The sequence below is a fragment of the Natator depressus genome, chromosome 2 (assembly GCF_965152275.1).
Source record: "Natator depressus isolate rNatDep1 chromosome 2, rNatDep2.hap1, whole genome shotgun sequence".
Classification (NCBI taxonomy): Eukaryota; Metazoa; Chordata; order Testudines; family Cheloniidae; genus Natator; species Natator depressus.
In genome coordinates, this window is record NC_134235.1 from 4,577,777 (window position 1) to 4,596,694 (window position 18,918).

At 45.0% G+C, this 18,918-nt stretch overlaps 1 protein-coding gene across 1 annotated transcript in view; it reads left to right on the forward strand.

The window, feature by feature from the left end:
• Nucleotides 1–18,918, forward strand: part of ZC3H3 (zinc finger CCCH-type containing 3) — a 344,144-nt gene that overhangs the window by 199,688 nt on the left and 125,538 nt on the right. Inside the window, exon 6 of the mRNA XM_074943734.1 lies at nt 9,432–9,625. Within this exon, the coding sequence (XP_074799835.1) occupies nt 9,432–9,625 (194 nt within the window). The remainder of the gene's footprint in view (nt 1–9,431; nt 9,626–18,918) is intronic.

Below are 18,918 nucleotides of genomic sequence, written 5' to 3' on the forward strand. Positions count from 1 at the left end.
TGACACCTGGATTTTTCTGGTCTGTTGGCAGAGAAAGTATATTTGCAAGAATTCAATCTTACAGAAAACAAGAGGAAAAACACAGACTCTTAAGTGTTTTAAGTAGAGAAAATGGAAGAAAGAAAATCAAACTTGGCCAAGTATGTGATTTAAGATCGGACAGACTAAAATCTCAGGTCGCTAGTGAAGTTATTACTGTTGAGTAGTCAGTGGATTTAATGGGGAAAGCCCAGACACAATCATTGCCTAACTCTCAAGGAATCAAATCTTTTCCTAGAGCAAGGCTTGGGCTCTGACTATTGTTAACACAGACCATGGGATTCTGCTTTTGAACCTCTCACAGCTATTGGCAGCTGATCTTTGACAGCTGCTACACTGTTTTTAAACATATATTTTTGTAGTGTTCCTCTACCACCTTTTTTCATTTAAAATTGTATTTCTCTCCCCCCCCCCCCCCGCCATCCTCCCCCAAACAGGAGTGGGGGAAAGGCAACCCTCAACCTTGTGTAGTCAAGGTTATGGCGATAAATTCTGTTGCATTGTCACTTCTATTCGGAGTAAATTGGCTGGCCGCTTTCGGGCTGAAGGGAAGATAATTTGCTGTAGTATTTCAAATGGATTAGAAATGGATTTGAAGGGAAAGTTCATGCCTCCCATTACAAAGGCTAGAAAGAAGACTATCTTAAGGCACTGTTCCCTCTCTGGCCTTCATTATCCACGCTTAATACCTTTCCTATTTTCCAGCGTTAATGAAATTTCCTGCCGGAGAAGGCCTGCTGGACGGATGGGAAAAGTCTTTAGATCTGAGGGCTTGTGTTGTAGAAAAGGAATTACAAGCCCCTCATGTTGAGGGCTGGTGTATTCTTCAGGTCCTTGGCCCAGCTATTATCTCATTAATTTTATCCTCTCTTCTCAATACAGTTAGTTTCCAAAGGCCATCCTTTCCATTAGGGTAACAATTGAGTAGAGTGCTGTGACGCTGCTGCGAATTAAAAGCTACACGCTGTTTTTAGAGGCACCCTGCCCTTCTTTAGATGTGTCCTTCCTTCCTTCACGCCCCCGCTCACCCCATGCTGCCCCTGTCTCTGCCTTTTGCTCAGACTTTTAGCCGGTGCGGCAAATGTCACTTTAAGCAGGTGGAGGAGAGACAAGCTGAATATTACTGCCAGAGCTAGATACCTATTTGGAAGACCAATGAATCCAGCTTAAATCTGTAGAGCCTACTTTAGGAAGGGAAGACGGCTTTTATAAAGGCATGATTGGGACAATTAAGTTCTAGGCAACGCCCTCTTCCTTCTATATGGGAATGGCTTATATGTGCTCAGCAAATTCACATAATTATTCTCTCTCTTCTCTGGTGCATGGCGCATAATGGATCTTTTCCAGTCAATTTCTGGATATCTTATGCCACCTGAAAATAAGATAGCTGGGACCAGAGCTGAGCATAGGTAGGCAGTGTCTGAGCTTCCCATTCCAATCTCTCACAGCGAGATTCAGGCCTCCTTGCAGATGAACCTGTGATCTTGGACAGCCCTCTGCTTAAGAAAAGACCTGATGGTGTAAAATTCTGTTGCAGACATGTGTCCACTAGAGACTAGATTGAATCCTCCAGACTCATTTGACCGGTACCCCAAGCCAAATGGAAACCTAGGATTCCTGAAGGTGAAAGGCGAAGGAATTAACCTCCTTGTGCAGCGTGAAATGCAGAAATTTAAAATAACTCCTGACATCTTTAGTGTAACCATAGGTTATCAGGGTTCCCATGCCTAGTACTCTATGTACAGTAAGGTGAATTCAGGCAGAGAATGTATTCAGTCTTCTGCTCTCCCACCCCCATCTCCATGTACAGTAGGTATTCTGTAGCATTCCCTGCACCAGTCTGGACTGTATCTTTTGCAAGCAGGGTGAAGACTGATAATAAAACTGCTGAAGCAGTAATGTAACTTCCTGGCGCCTTTCCCTCAGTCTTTCTGTCTCCAGCGGGGGAAACAGCTCTAAAGGTTATTGGAGCAGATTACAACTCCATTTAGGAGTTTTTTCCCCCCATTAACTTTGACTTTTCTAGAAATAAACATTTTTCAGGTCGTAAGCCCTAGCTGGTAGGTGACCCGGTCTTCCTAGGGTCCTGGGGCTGTGGGCATAGGGGAGAGGTGGAAGCCGTGTTCAGAGAAGTCACTATTCAGAGTCTTCCTGGCACAGAGAGAATGGGAACAAAGGCAGAGATGATTCCATCAGTCACCACTGTGGCACAAAACTTCCCTGCATCAACAACACTGTCATGCCCTCAGGTTAGGCTTTGACTGTGTGTATGTTGTCCCCACAGTCTTCAGATGTGTGTCACCCACGTTGGTAGCACAATCTGTGGGTGTGCAAACACAGCATGTACGTGTGTGTGTGCGTGTGTGTGTGTTCGGAGTGCTGCTGAGATTTCACTGCTAGGCACTTGGGAGGACCATGTTATATTCCGAAATGGAGGAGCTAAGATTGCAGTATAAAGGCCTCTCTGTCTGGCCTATCTGTTACTATGCCACTCCCACCCCACTCTTAGTGCAGCTCTGAGTCTCTAATCTCAGAAGAAAGATAAAGATTCCTGTAGCACTTTGAAATATTATTTGGTCCATTGGCTACGAAGTTTAGTCAATTCCAGGATCTCTCAACCCCAGCAGAATCAGACATGCCCAGCTACCAGTCCCAGAGATTTTCTCCTAGCTGAATTTGAATGGGCCCCACACTTAGGCCTCAGTCCCACAAGGGGAACAATGCAAGCGCATGGTCTGCCTGTGTAGTTCTCCTTAAACATACCGAGCCTTCATCCTTTCAAATTTGTTCAATTTTTTCCCAAGATTCCAGCAATCTGGCTAGTGGTTCTGAAGGCAGAATGAGGAACAGTGCTGTTATCCTGTTCTGGGATGTCTCATGTGATGCGTGATTGTCTTTGGCCTGGTGTTCTCTTCAGAAGCCCTCCAGATGTCATTGTGGTGGAACATCTCCAACTGGGGGAAGACACCTTAGATGGCCTGTCAGTGGTTCCGAAGCTTACATTCCAACCTCTGCCTGCTAGTTAAGAAAGGCAAACCACACTGAGGAACTCTCCAAACTGTGACACTATCCATAGCATTTAAGTAGGGTTGTTGCTCCCAAGATGCTAGCCTGGTTCCCTCGGATGTTCTGGGTGCTGACTACTGCTTTCTCTTTATAAAGAATTAAATATTTATAAACTGCAGTGGTTGCTATGAAAGAGTTAGTATTTGCCAGCAGGTACTGTACAGTTTATTCTCTGCTCAGATACAAGGGAAACCTGTGCTGTTTTTCATGGAGTGGTAACTATTGGGCAAATGGTGTCTCTTGAACAGGGACCATAGTAGTTTGTAAACATTTAATAGCTTGTAACTCTGTGATAAAGGGAGAATCATTGTCCAGAATAGTCAGAGAAACTGCTGGAACTCTGGGAGCAACAACTGGGCTTGGACTCGTTGTTAGTAGCATGGTTTGAACTTCATTGAGTGCAAGCCCTTCGGTCTGCACAGGCCCTAAAACTGTCACTTAACCCAGTTTTAAATGAGCTCCACTTAAACGGAGCTTAGCCAGCCTGTGTGAATAGGGCCAAGTAGGGGACCGAAATCATGCTCTTGTCACTGAGGCTGCATTTATTCTAGAGAATTGAACTGATGGGCTAAAAGTGCTTTAAACACAAACGGATCGCTGTGTGCACATTACCATGCAGACGGAAGTGCTGCAGCTCTTGGCTTTGTGTTTAGGATGTTTATCTTCCAAATACAGATGAGGTATAAACACTTTTTTTTTTTTCCTGACTTGAATGAATGTTTTGGGGGTAAAAGGATTTTACTCCCAGTGTAGCCAGGACTCTGTTCCCCTGTAGTTCTCTCTGACTCACCCATTTTGTACTGTGTGTAAGTGGATGTTAGGTTTTCAGACACCAAGCAGTGTACAACACAGTTCGGTGATCGCTGATCTGCTAAATTAACTAAGTTACTTGTCAGAAAAGAAAGACGGGGGCCACCGAGATTAATACGCTTTCAGCATTCAGTTCCAACTCGCAGGAAGTGGCTTGGCTTATGTACATTTTTTTCAGTGAGAATTACCTAGTGTCTTGACAGGGACAGCTTTCACTTCAGCAGTTTGCATACACACAATTTGCTGCTAACACAGGAGGAGAAAAATAAGCGTTCCTTTAAGCAAGCTTCTCTTAGTGTGCTTTGCAACATGATAGATGTAAGATATTAACACAGCAGCGTCTGTATGCCCTGAGCACTGCATCAGCTTCACTGAATTCCGTGCATCTCTGCTGGCAAGCCGGAGATGGAAATTTAAATGAGCATGTGGGGTTTTTTCTCCTACCAGAGACTAAAAGAAAATATTGGAAGTTCCTGTATCGGAGTAATTTTGTAATAGCCAGGCCTTGTGTCTCGATCAGTGATGTTTTATAGGCATTCTTCGATGTTTTATATGTAGAAATCGAAGTAAATAAATCCCATATCGCTAACCATTCCCACCATGCTGCTTGTATATAGGGATTATGGATACATCCCTGTCTCTCTGAGCAAGCAAATACTCTGTTTCTAACGACATACAGTCACAGAATTCCTTTTATAGTGTCAAGTATGTGTAGTTCTTAGTTTCTTGTAGGCAGATCTCTTGGGTGGAATTTTCTTGTAAGGATCTTTGCTGTTATACCTGACTTCCAATTAAATTGTGGGAAAGCAGCTTAAGTACTTTCAAACAATATTTGCTCACTTGGAGGTTCCTATATTTGATTAGTTTTTACACTTGAGTTTGGTTTTAGTTAAGGTGGAAGTAACGCCAAGTTCTGTTAAAAAGCTGTTCGTCTGTAATGGTTAGTTTTAATCACAGCTGTAGCATATTACAACTATCACGGCTAGTGAAACTATGCAGCATTTACCTTTTACCTAGCATACTTTATTTAAAGGAAACTAACTGCACCAACCACCTTAGGGTGGATAGCTTTAATGAGGCCTTTTCCAGGCATGCTTTCCAAAGAAGGGTTTACGGAGTCTCTGTATTTAGAACAATCCTGAATGCAGGTGTCTGTATTAAGGATCTTCCTAGTAAAACCCTGCAATCTAATGCAAATAGAAGCAAAGAGCCCTCAAAGTACAACAGAGTAATTGACACGTTAAGTACAGGCCTGTCTATGCAAGCCATTGTGTAGCTCTGAAAGAGGCTTGTGCTCTTTGAAGGTGTGTGTTTTTATAGGTACATGAGAGATGCTTCGAGCATCTGTTGTGCTTTTCATAGAAGGATCTCAAAGCGCTTTACAAGCATTACAACATTTAAGCCACTCAGCCTTCTTGTTGGTACAGACGAGGGAAACTGAGGCACAGAGTTTAAATGATGCCTGCAAGGTCACATAGTTTGGGGCAGGAACGGAAACAGACCCTACATACCCCTTTCAATCCTTTAGCCCCCAAATCACCCTTCCTCTGTAAATTCAAACCTTCACTTTAGCTTTGAGTTTCCAGTGTCCCACGCAGAAGGTGTGTGACTTCAAAGAACCTGTGGTTTTGCAGTGAGGAAGTTAGTACACAAGCTACAAATGCCATACAAATAGTATCTGGCTCTGAACTCATTTCATTTTGTGCAACATGGTTATCTTTAATATTTCCTGGATGTGGAAAGTAGGCAGCGAAAGTGGAGATGTAATGGAGATGCCATGACTCAAAATGTGTGTTTTGTTTTTTTTTTTTATTCTGAGCCCCTGCAGTCTATAAATGAATACAAATCTGTCAGAGGCTGTGGTCCACAGCTCAAGACTAACGCAAAATGGGAACGTAAGAATGACTAGCATGTAGACCCACTTGACAATGCGTCTCTCCAGGTTAACATATGGAGCTGTTAGAGGGAAGGATAGTGGAGGGGTGTAGTTCAGGTGGTCTCTCTTGCCCAGGGAGTGTTGATAATGCTTTATGATTATGGAAACTTTTTATTGTGTGTTTAGCATAATGTACTATTTGTGTTAACGTAATAAGGTGTCCACCACTAAGGTATCAGGGTCCATTCTTAATGTATGTACACTAGAACTCAGTGCATCCTCTCACAGCATCTAGTTCAGTTCCCTGAGACCAGACCGAGGAGCTAACCAGCCGGGAGACTAATTTCCAAGGGGTGCTAATACTCATAATTTTGCTAGGGCCCACACAAATAGATGCGCCTTGAAGATCAGTCTCTGGCTCTGATATGTCTGTGCTGTGAGTGAATTCGACAGCTGAAGCCCCGCCGCTGGGAGACCTTTACCGCAGGTCCTTGGAATTCCACTCTGGGAACCAACCAACAAAGCCTTGGCTATTTACCCCTGCAATGATGGGATTCAGGGGGAGGAGAGGTGGTGCCTGAGACAGGCACTATGTGCCTTTTAGAGGCTGATCAAGGTCTTGAATTACACTAGGAAGCGCATGGGATTAACATGCAATTAATATGCTGTGTCCTGTCTCCCCTGCCTAAAAGGAGGGTAGGTCCATCCTGCACTGGCTGACACTTCCAAATGGCCCGCCAGGAGAGTGCTACCTAGCACAAGTTGCAGTGTAGTGTAGCTTGGAGATGAGGTTCACTCCTGCCAGGCCTTGTGAATTTAAGGCTCTGCGTGGATCTCCTTGTGTTGTCAGAGAGGTTTCCTAAGAATCAAACATTATGCACACCAAGCACCTCTGATCTCTAAAGAATCCTGTTCCCCACAGACCAGTGGAACTAGATCTCTCTAGAGAGAAAACTACTTTCACCGTGATTTTTGGTTTGGATGAGCCAAGAAAACAGGTTGGAACCAAGCTGACAAACCTCTGAAATGCAGAAGATAGGGGTTGTTTCCCATCTGCAGGCTGGTCACTAGGCCGTGACGTAGCATAGTCAGGCTTATTATAGGGGGTACTTAAATCGCCCCCTTTACCATAGTAATGGAGTGCCTCATCATCTTACTGCATCTATCTTCACAACACCACTGTAGGGTGGGGAAGCGCATTTATCCCCATTTTACACACAGGGAACTGAGGCAAAAAATGATTGTGACTTGTCCAAGGTCACACAGCAAGTCTGTGGTAGAGCAGGGTCTTGAACCCAGCTTTCCCAACTCTCAGGCTACTGCTCTGACCACTGGGCCGCTGTCCTCACTATGTCACAGATTTGCACATTAGGACGGCAGAGGTGAGAGGCTCCATGGAGAGAATGCAGGAGGAAATCAGATGCAACTCTCTTTCATTCTGCATTGCGATCCAATCCACGCACATCTGTCTGTTCAGTTAGAGATCCCACCACTGGGCTTTTGCTGTTTGTAGCCCCATTAGAAATGCTAACTTCCCTGTACAAGAATGACAGGGAAGTTTCTTTCTCCATTTCATGTGAGTCCCCTTGCTATAAACACAGATTTTTAGATCTTTAATAAGGTGCACAAGTCCCAAAGGCACATTGACGGGCTTGCCAAAGAATCCGATTGCAGAATACCGCAGCATAACCATTCATTCTAAGGTTTCTCCTGCCCTGCATCTGTGGAAACTCGCAAGCAGATATGTACGGTTGGTAGCCAATGGCAACAGCCATATTAAATGAATAGACTGTCAAACTAAGCACTAATAAATGTAACTATTACATTTTACAATTCTCTCTTTCTTTGCAGCACATCTTCATTTAAAGGTAATGCTCCCAGGGTTTGCGTTCTGCTGATGGGATGCCAGGCCTTAATTTACAGATATTCTTCAGTAATGCATGGTTTATGTACGTTCTGTTAATAGCATTATGAGCATAAATTGTACTAATACAAAATTAGAGCTGTAATTTGCATAAACAAATTACTGTTTGGATTAGTGGTAAATGGTTAAGAGGACTTGATATTTGAGTGGATTTGATTTGGCCACAACAGCTCTGTATGCATAACAGATATGTACAAAAATGAGGCACACGGCTTTACACAGATTGAAGGCAAGCTGCCATTACATAGGAAAAGTCAGTCTGTCAACTGGAAGGGTTTTCTGCAGTGAATGAGCACATGGAGGGTAGAGTTGGTACTAAGGTGTTAGTTTACAGCCTTTATCAGCTGCTGTTCATCTCAAATGCAGCTGTCAACAGGCCCTAGATTAATCATATTCCAGTGTCCTAAAAGCACCAGGGCCATGTGATTGTGCTATACCTTTGTCCCATTGACTGCTGGGAAGTAAGGGGTATCACTCCATTCTCATCCCTCCCACAAGAACCACATGTAAGGCCCTAAAGAGGTACTGAAGGGCCACAGTTTGTGGATCACTTTCCTACAGCTTTAGGGCTCCAGTAAGTAGGGTAGACTCTGTTCAGCTGCAGTAGTGGGGCAGAGTCCGGATGGTGTTTGTCCCACCTGACTGTGGAATTCCAGGCCTACGTCTGTTGCTAGCTACTTTTGATTGCAGATGGGTCTTGGGCTGCCAGCCCCGTCTGGGCTGCCCCAACCTTCCATCTGGCTAGGAAGGACATCCTTTCTTGGGGAGATTCTGCAGAGAGGGCATCCTCTCCGGCATTGGTGCAAAACAGGGACAACCTGGGAAAAGGGGGCTCCTCAGAGAGAGCCAACTTGTGGCTTTAAATGAACCATTGAGCTTGGTTTTCCTGCCCTTGGCAGCTATGGATCTTCCATGAGCCAGGGCTAGGGACAGGATGTTCCAAACCACTGGGCAGCCGAGTGCTCCTGTGCCCAGTTTCACTGGGATGGCTGTGTCCACATGTATGTATTTTGGTAGCAGTAAAGTCGGCTCTATATTTAGAAGGCACACAGAAACCTCCTTGTGCTATATGCTGTCATGCACTAATAGCCATGTATACAGCCCAGGTTTTAGCTGTTCTTTGGGTTCAGCGCTGGAGGTCCACGGTATCAGTCAGCAATATTTAGGGCTAGTGAGCAGGGCTGGGTCAACCAAAGCCAGGGTGCCCTGGGAAGTCATTTGATGTCCCCTAGCCCCCCTCAGCCAGCTTCAAGATCCAGAGTTCTCCTCCCAGCAGCACTTCCCCCAACCTTCTATTCCACCTTGGGGAGGACGGGGCTGCTCAGGCCTATAGGGAAGAGGGAATGAAGGTGTACTGTGTCCTGAGCTGAGGAGCAGAAGGGCCTTAAAAGACGTAGTCAATAGATGTTAAACAAGAGGAGTGGGGGAATCTATGATTTTTCTCCAGCTTGGGCTGTGAAACAGCAGGAGAAGAGAGCCCCTGATTCCTGTAGTTACTTAGAGCTCTCCATCATTAGGGTAGTACGGAGCATGAGCAGGAAGGATCCAGCTCGCACAGCAAGTGGCCATAGGTGGGGCTGGATCCTATCCCCAGAAGACTCCCTGCATCTGTAGGTTTGTCCATGAAATCTGAAGCAAAGTGAAGCTTCACTGGATAGCTTTATGGATGCAAAGCTCACCTCTTCTCCCATTTGTGGCATTTCATTGTCTTTGCAGATCTCTGGTATTAAACCAAATGCGCCAGTCAACCCTAGGCGGCAAATCCCAGCAGCTGCAACAGAGTTGGAGGAACAAAGGCTTTTGCTGTATAGGAGGCGTGATGTACAGGGTGTCAGCAAATAAACTGTCCAAAACCTCCAGCTCCCCGGTCAGGGGTGGCGACCTGAGTCACAAGCTCCACAGTAGAACAGGTAGGTGATGACAATGCCTCTGTGTTCTGTGCTGAGCATTTGCACGTGTGTGTGTGTGAATTCCTGGTGAGACAAACTGAGCAACATATGTCCGCATTTACATCTCTCCAACTCCATCGTGTGGCACGTTACACTTCGCTTTTGTCCCCTGCTTGCTCATGAAGGGTCCCAGCCACCAAAGGGCCAGTAAAAACCAGAAATCAAAGTGGGAGAGAAGCAAACTAATGCAGCCACGCAGGCCACGGATACTGTGTCCTTTAGTCTGACTGGATGAGAAATATGTATGTTCTTGAACAGGGCTATGAGATGGTAAAAGCAAGGTGAAGCTTACGGAGACGTAACACCCCACTGTATCAAAGCTCGCCAGCCCAGCAGCGTTCCTGCAGCTGCTGCTTCTCCCCAGACACTCTTTCTGCTACTCTGTGAGACTATTTTAACTCTTCCCGCTACTCTGTGAGACTATTTTAACTCTTCCCAAACACAGCAAAACCCTGCAGGAGTATGTGCCTGAACTATCGTTGCCACCCTCACATAGCCTGCTTGACAGCCCTACCCATAGCTGCTTTACCAGACAAAGGGAAGACTGCCTGAACTCGGGTGAGATCCTGTCATTTTCCTAAACACCAGAGTTGCCGAGATACTACTCTGATAGGCACCCTATAGCTACCTAAGATAGTGCTGCCTGTAAATGGCTCATCCAGTTCAAAGGCATCTGTTGGGTTCACCAAATTAAACTTAATACTGAGGTAAGTAGATCAGCAGTGACTGTTAACTGCTTCTAGAGATATTTGTCCCAATAACATTGGTTTCACGTCTTCATCACTTTTGTTATAGAAGTGTCAGCTGTTGGTTACTGCTGGAGGTAAAATGACAAACCTAGATTGACCAGTATCCTAGTCTAGAATGGCCTGTGTGCCTATCCCAGTTGTATTTGACAGCTAGTCTTATGTACTTCTCTTAAGCAATCCAGGGCTTGAGGACCTGTTGTGCATTTTCCTCCATTTCTGTCTGTGCTCAGCAGGTGTTCATTCTGTAACCACTGTCATAAAGAACAACAGGGATAATCTGGCTGTCTCTCTCGAGTATTTATGTGGCCCCATCACTGTAATAGCTGAGCCGCTCGCAATCTATAATATATTTATCTTCACAACCTCACTGAGGTGTTGTGAAGTTCCCTTCTCGTTGTACAGGCGGGGAACTGAGGCACAGAGACACTAAGGCTATGTCTACACTGGCACTTTTGTCAGTTGGGGGTGTGAAAAAACACACAGCCCCGAACGACATAAGTTTCACCGACAAAAACACTGGTGTGGACAGCGCTATGTCGGCGGGAGATGCTCTCCTGCCGACATAGTTACTGCCGCTCATTGGAGGTGGTTGAATTATGCCGATGGGCGAGCAGCTGCACGGTAGACCTTACAGCGGCACAGCCAAGTCCAAAGCTAGTGCCCTAACTGCTGGATCATTCTGCCTTTCTAATTATAATTAAGCTCAGCTAAGTCAAGTGGTTGGTATGTAGCATTTTTTGGTGGGAGAGGGTTGAGTTTTGGAGAGATGGAGGGTGGATGTGTAAATTAACGTTACTATACTTGGATCTGACTTGGTCCCCCCACTACTGAAGGGATATGGACAAATTGGAGAGAGTCCAGCAGAGGGCAACGAAAATGATTAGGGGGCTGGGGCACATGACTTATGAGGAGAGGCTGAGGGAACTGGGGTTATTTAGTCTGCGGAAGAGAAGAATGAGGGGGAATTTGATAGCAGCCTTCAACTATCTGAAAGGAGGTTCCAAAGAGGATGGAGCTCAGGTGTTCTCAGTGGTGGCAGATGACCGAACAAGGAGCAATGGTCTCAAGTTGCCGTGGGGGAGGTCTAGGTTGGATATTAGGAAACACTATTTCCCTAGGAGGGTGGTGAAGCACTGGAATGCGTTCCCTAGGGAGGTGGTGGAATCTCCATCCTTAGAGGTTTTTAAGGCCCAGCTTAACAAAGCCCTGGCTGGGATGATTTAGTTGGTGTTGGTCCTGCTTTGAGCAGGGGGTTGGACTAGATGACCTCCTGAGGTCTCTTCCAACCCTAATAGTCTATGATTCTATGACTTGATACAAAGGTGAGGGTTTAATTTTAAATATAATTTAAAACACTGGGAGATTGACAGGTTAAAAAGAGAGCTCAGGACATGTGAAAGACGATATAGTAAGCTTATTTGAAAGGCCTAGGCTACTGAGGGGAAGGACATCTCAACTGTCCAGATGCTGACTGGGATAACTAGAGTGGAATCAGTTAAAGGGGAAACGTTCCCAGACGATCGCATACAGTTCTGTTGCCTCGCATAGTTGGGGGAACATCCCATCGTTTTAGGAGGGTTTTTCCTCTCCCCTCTCTTGATCAATAGAAATAACCGAGGTATGATAAACAAGCTAGAAGTTGGTGAGCACCCGGGGCCTGCTGATTACAGTGTAAACAGAACTGAAATGCTTCTCTCACTGTATCTGAAAGCGGCATTTCGGCAGCGTGCCCACAACCCCCGACTTCACAGAAGTGCAGGATGAGGTGAAGGAAAATCTTTGGAATCGATTATTGTCCAAATTAACTCAGGAAAAAAATCAATCTACATCTAATTTCCCTGTTTCCCCCCTTGAAAACAACCCAAAAGAGAGCAAAAGCCCAAGGCAAATGAAATATTTAAAAGGGACGCTGGCAGCCAGTGCGGTTAAACAAACCCATAAAGAACAGGATTAGAGAGTGAGTGAGTGAGAGCCTTGAATAGGCACAAAAATCCTGTCAGCAGAAGAACTGAACAGCCTCTGAAAGTTTTTAAAAATGGGCAGAAATTAAGAGCAAATGGCAATATCTCAACAAAGAATAAACACCCTCCCCCACTCCCCCCAGCTTACATGCAGATGGTAAATGTGTGAGAGAGAGAATTGAGAGTGGGAAATTAGGGATAGGCTAGAGAAGTAACCACGGCGATGAGAAATGCTTACGGCCATATCATCTCCGTAGGTGAAGAGGGTGGAGATTTAGCTTAAACCAGGGATTAGCTTCCCAGGCCGTGCCGATGGGAAATGAAGAAGTGTGCAGATAATGCCAGAGATGATGATATTGAGGAGGTCAGAGGGGTGGAAAGTTGATGAAGCATCGTTTCCAGGTAATCTGCCTTCTGAGAGCATTAAAAGAAGTCTGGCCAGCAGTTTGGGAAGGAAGCTTTAGCTGGCATTTTCACAACTTAGTCCTGTTCAGGACGGAGACCCACCCTGTGGTTGGCTACGCAGGCAGGTACTATACAGTGTCTTCCCTGTTGCTGTCTCTGCACCCACATGCACAGGTTCTTGTTTGTTTTAAAAGCATTTGATCCCACCTGTAAACTGTTGACCCATCGCTTTGCTACTGTGTGTGGGAAAAGGTATGGGGGAACTTCGCAAAGGGGAAAGCAGGTGGGCCAAACCACAGAGCGAGCCAGGTTAGCCGGCAATGGTTAATACGAAGATTTTTGACATTTAGGGGATGTATTTTCTAAAATGCCAAATGGCTAAATCCCTTAATTCTCATTGACTTTCAATAGGAATTGGGAACCTAACTCTAAGTAGTTTAGAAAATCCCAGTCTAGAGCCCTTGCTTATGGTGGGAGATACCTAGATGCTTGGTTTTTAGTAGTGGTAGAAAGTATAATTCTAGGCAGCAGGGGGCAGTTAGTTTGTTGGATTATAAAGTGGCGGAAGGGCTGGAAACAGGAATAAACTAAACTGGTACGTTCCATATGGAAGGAGGTTACCAGTGTTAGAGTAAAAGCTCTGCTCTGTTGTTGACCTGCTTGGAGATGGCTCCTGTGTATCTCTGAGGTTTGTGAGAGAGATGGAAGTAGGTGCAGTCGTAGCACCTATCACAGATACTCAGCACTTAAGCTTCCAAGGCCCCTTCTAATGTCAGCTTGAAGGGAAGGGCTGATTCAAAGCTGGGGGTGATTACTGTATTGGGGAAGTCCATCTGCCAGTTGGAACTGTCCTTTCTGCGATCCCAAATGAGCATGCAGTACAATAACAGCTGTGATGGGGAAAGGGAGCCCCGGCGAGCTGGAGGAGATCCTGGGCCAACGTTCTGTCTGGCTGATGGTGACTGTCCCTTAGTCTAGGTCCAGAATTCAGCCTGCCACAAAGGTCTGTGAAGAAGTGGTTTTCAAATTCTAAATACTTTCTTTTTAAGGCAGCCATCAAATGAAAGCAAAAAAAAGTAATAATGTTCCATGGCCCCTCAATGAGAGTGGCTATTATTGTAATACGCCTCCGGCTTCCTTGCCAGCGCTCTGCTGCACACCACAGACATTCAGTGCTTCACACTGAAGCTTCTTTGAGAATACAGCGTGGATCCTTCTGCTCCAAAAGCACAGGCCCTTGCCACTCAAGTTAAAGGAGAATCCTGATTAGCTGTGAGCAGTATAGAGCCTGTGACACACAGCTGAGCAGTCTTGATGCTATCCAGCAGAGGGCAGCGGCATACACAGACACACTAGCCAATTCAGAATAATCTCCTTTGCTGCTGAAAATTAGTACAGATTATAAGGTAAATACGTAAGGCTATCCCTTTAATTATCACTCTCCTTAGGATGGCACTTCTTTATGGCTCTCTAAATACTTGGGGTCTCAGAAGAGTCTTGTGTTGGAAAGCGGAGTGTTTTGGAAGGACATAATTAACCTACCATTTTTATTCTTGGATGCATTTTCCTTTAGACGGTGTTAGCACAAGCTTCTGATGAGCCTGTTTGTCCCGTCAATCTCAGCAAACAGTAACTAACATAGTTCTGCTCAAGATGAACTAGGGCTCTCCACACAGTAAGGCCAGTGTTCAGGATCCATTGTTTCTTCTGATGAACATCTGGAACAGCACAGGGTGCGCTGAGAGATGCTCTGCCTGTAGGTGTTTACAGGGTCAGTAACTGTTGCCGAAGAAACAGGAAACCCTGAATTTGGGAGTTGCTAGGCAAGAGGTAAAGGAAATGGCTTTCAAGTGCGTTAGTTTTTAAAGGTGACCTGTTGTAACTCTTTTGAAAAGAAAGCGAGGGGTGGCTCAGGGACCGAAGTCAGAGGATGAAACCAGGCAGGCAGACTTTGTGCATCATCTGCTAAGGTTTTGCAAATATTTTTTTCTTCTAATTGAAATTAGATGAGGGTTTGCAAAGCTTTGCCATTATCTCACTATAATAAGAAAGGAATTAATGGACTTTGCCCTGGGCCTGGTCTATGCTTCAATAGGTACCCTAGGACCTGTGTTGTCAGCCAGTTCAGTGAATGCTTGGGGGAGTGGGTGATCTCAGATTTGGGGGAACCCAACACTAATAAAGGGCCCTTAGTTTTGAATCCCTTCTGTTGTGAATGTCCCTCTGACCCCTGCCATTTGGGCCATTCAGTTTATACCCCTATAGCTCTGTCTCTGTGTGTGACCTCCTTTGGAATGTAGCCATATTTTCTCCTGCTCGGAAAGGGTGAATTCCATTGAATATCAGAATTCCTTCCTTCAGGACAGGTGGGGCTGTCAGACTGCAAAATCGTATTTATTTGTTGTGTATGAGACTCCACACATCCACGTAATCTTGATCTTGAGCACTTTAAAAAGTATATTTAAAAGAGAGCTTTTCAGTTCCCCTTCAGTGCAAAACATAGTGTATTTTGGACTAGCAAGGAGATGGGAAACACTCTTGACAATTTAATAGCTTGGAATTTACTTAAGGTGGGTTATAATTTTGCCTTGTGATTCTGCTCTTCGTCTGAATTTATTGGGTCAGTATTTTGTCTCCTTGAGTCACGGCTACAATTAGAGTTATGATAAAATTCTGACATGTCCCTACCCGCGAATCAGATGGGCCACTAATCTTGTGCTGTGCGCCAGATTAGCTTCTAGTGAGCAGACACTGAAATCTAAAGAGCAGAAGGGAAAAGGAGTTACTTTGTGCGATATGCTCTGGGAGCGGGTGCCACAGATCTCACGTTCAAGGCAGTGGTTTCTCAATGTTTGCCACAGACAAGAAGCCAAATACTGAATTTCAGTAGCTAGTTAATGCTAAACAAACCAGACAGGCTACTGCTTTATCCAGGAGTCCCTCCCTTTGTACGCGCTGTTGCCACACTCTGATCCTTTCATTCCGTCATGTCATCTACCAGCACTATATGACAGCAACGGATAAGTGTTATTGAGTATGATTTAGTCCTCTTTGTTCAGACTGTCTTGTTATGTGCTCTGCCAATCTTTTCCCCCCAGGCAGCTGGACCGTTCCAATTCACTTTTGCTGTCCAGGCCAAATGCTTACTTTAACTGCTAGAGCAGTTAAGAATTTGGACTTGGGGCTGCATCTATTCCAGCCCTATACAATCTCAGTGGCCAATCACAAGGCTGCCAGAAGTGATAAAGCAAGTCATCTGTCTCCCTAAGTGAGGGGGAAACCAGGAGTTTTACTGCTGCTTGTCTGCAATCCACCTCATTACCATGAAGACGGAGAGTGGTAAACTTTGTGCCATGCACTTTTTGGGCAGGAGAGCAGAGGAGGGGTGGGGGAGTATGTGGGTTTCTTTATGCTGAAACCTGAACTGAATGCACACAGGCAAGAAAAGTACTGGTCTGCACAGCTAAAAACAGCCATTAGATTGCACCCTTCCATTAGAATGGATGCTGCTGAACCAGGGCCAGGTTTTGCTCTTACATCCATATGGTCATGCTGACTTCAGCAGAGGCTGCACAAAGGGAACCGAAAGCGGAGTTTGGTCCATTCCAATTAATGGCTACCAATAACGCCACGGCGTCTCACGCATACCTAGCTCACTGTTCCCTGTATGGTGGAGAGATGATGGCGGCAGTCACATCTGCACGGTGCTGGATTTTGTCCGCCTTTTCCCCTTGCATCCCTCTCTCAAAGGAGCATTACACTTCTAACAACTTTCAGGAATCCCTTGCAGTTTTTTTCAAAACCAGTGTGTTGAGGCTGGAAAGAAGAGCGACTGGTTCATGCATTATTGCTGTTAGTCAAAATATATGTAATTGGAACATACATAATCATTTCTTTTGCTGATACACAAGCCAGACTAGACCGTCACCTCTTCTCCCATAGTGGTGGTGGTTCTGCAGGCCTAGGTGGAGTGAAAGCTAATAAAAGCATGTTTTTGTGGGAAAGTCCTCAGCTCAAGTCTGTTAGTCAACAGAGCTGACCTCCTGGCTGTATGGAAAGTGCAGTTTTTATGATAGACCCTTATCTGACTGTAGTGGCATTTTAATGTTCTTTCTCAACACATGTGATTTTTTTCCTTTGAACTAAGATAGGATATGCCTATAAAGGGAGTGGATGCAATGACTACGCTCAATGTGTGTGTATGCACTTACCACACACTTTGCTTTCCTTTTTGTTTGCTTAGCAAAGTTCTCTTACGAGATCCATCTGCCTGCACAGATCAGAACATGGATGTAACATGGTTAAACCATTGAGGTAAAAGGTTCCGGGGGGGGGGGGGGGCATGCAAATAAAAATGCTGACCTGGTTACAGAGTCACTCTGCTACTCTGTGGCACCCAGTGCGTGTTGGAGCATGCCGATCAGAAACAAACGAACCTTTAACCTTGGGGTCTTCTTGACAATTAAATTTCATTTCATTAGTAGCCACCTCAAAGTGGTGGGTACAGAGATGATTTCAATGCTGCCTCTGAAACAAAGGAGTATGAACTGGGCAGCAGGTTAAAACAATATTCACCCACATATTTTGTGGCTAGATGTCTCTAATTGGACAGGCTGATAAGTTTTATTTGCTCACAAAGAACCTTGCCTCTGCTCTTTTCACATCTTACAAAACAAAATCGAGGCACTTAAGGAATTTCTATGTCCCATTGTGGAAATGGGGAAGAGGTCCTGGAAAAGGACCCTTGGTTTTTTTCATAAATTCTAAAGGAAAAAAGAGCAACCCCGGTACAAGATTGAAAGCAGCAGAAACAAAATTAAGATTTGACTTTGTCCGGAAAGCAGTCCTGACCCCAATCTATTAAAGAACTGCTCCTGGTTACAGTTAAAGCTGTTGGTAACATGATGGAATTGAAGGTGCACAGAGGCATCTGTGGCAGGCAAGCTGATTTCAGGCTCTCCTCCATGCACTGTTTAGTTTCTGGGTCTCATCCTTGTAAAGTCCCCCTGTCCATATTTACCCACTTGATGCCCTTTGTTAGATACGATTGAGTGAGTCCCCACCCATCCCTACTACAAATTCAGGAGGCGAACTGAAGCGATGGCCAGTGCTTGCAGTTTTGTTTAAAAGGCAGTTATAGGCAGAACATGATTAATGAGAAATGGCCCCTTTTGTTGTAGTTAATGCTAATTGAATAGAGCCTGAGTGAATATATGCAGTACATACATGAGAACATGAGGGAGTTTAGCGAAAGGAAGGAGTCGAGCAAAACAAGATGGTAGAACTGTGATGGTTTTGGAGCACTCAGACTATACCCATTGGAGCACATATTAGCTATAGCAGCTTGAGGGCTGTGCCTAATTTACCATTACCAGATTGCAGCCCCTTTCATCGGTAATACGGAAGGGCAGAGGATGGGGATTGCAGTCCCAGCATGCAGTGCTCCATTTCCATCTTGCTCGGATCAGGATGCAGATTTGCAAACTGGGATGTTTAGTCATGGGCCTGACGTGTACTAAAGACACAGAAGTCAGTTGGCTGGATTTGGCCTCTGGGCCATGCCAGAATCCCCTCTTGGCCAACCATGCAAGATTTTAAACCCTACTTACCTCCTCTACAGATGTCTTGCAGAGTTTTCTAAAGGTGAACATTTGGCATAGATTTCCAAGCCTGGGAGTCAGAAGATAGGGTTTCTAGTCCTTCACATCTTCCCCCACAGCAAAACTACTGTGAATGAACCAGGCTGTTTCTTTCATACCCTAAGTGGTCCAAAATCATGAGGAGTTGTTTTTTGTTTTTAATTCATTCTTTTTATTTGCCTTTTGAATTTCAATCTTTTCTCTGTAATCACGAAGGCTAGAAAGTTATCTTTTTAATTTTAATGAAGGCTGAGATTGTACCATGATGAGGAGATTCCAAGAGCTGGAGTTTTAAGAAAAACAGGATATATCATGAGAGTCAGAATAAAATCACGAGAATTTGTCAACAAGGCAATTTCTCCCACACTTTGGGAAAGAGGAGAGAGGGAAATGGTATTATTTGTAAATACTTGGATATGTTCCAATAGTACACAGGTGCTGGATAAATACTAGATAGATTCCCAGCCCTTCCATTGGTTCGCTGCATCACATTGGGCCTG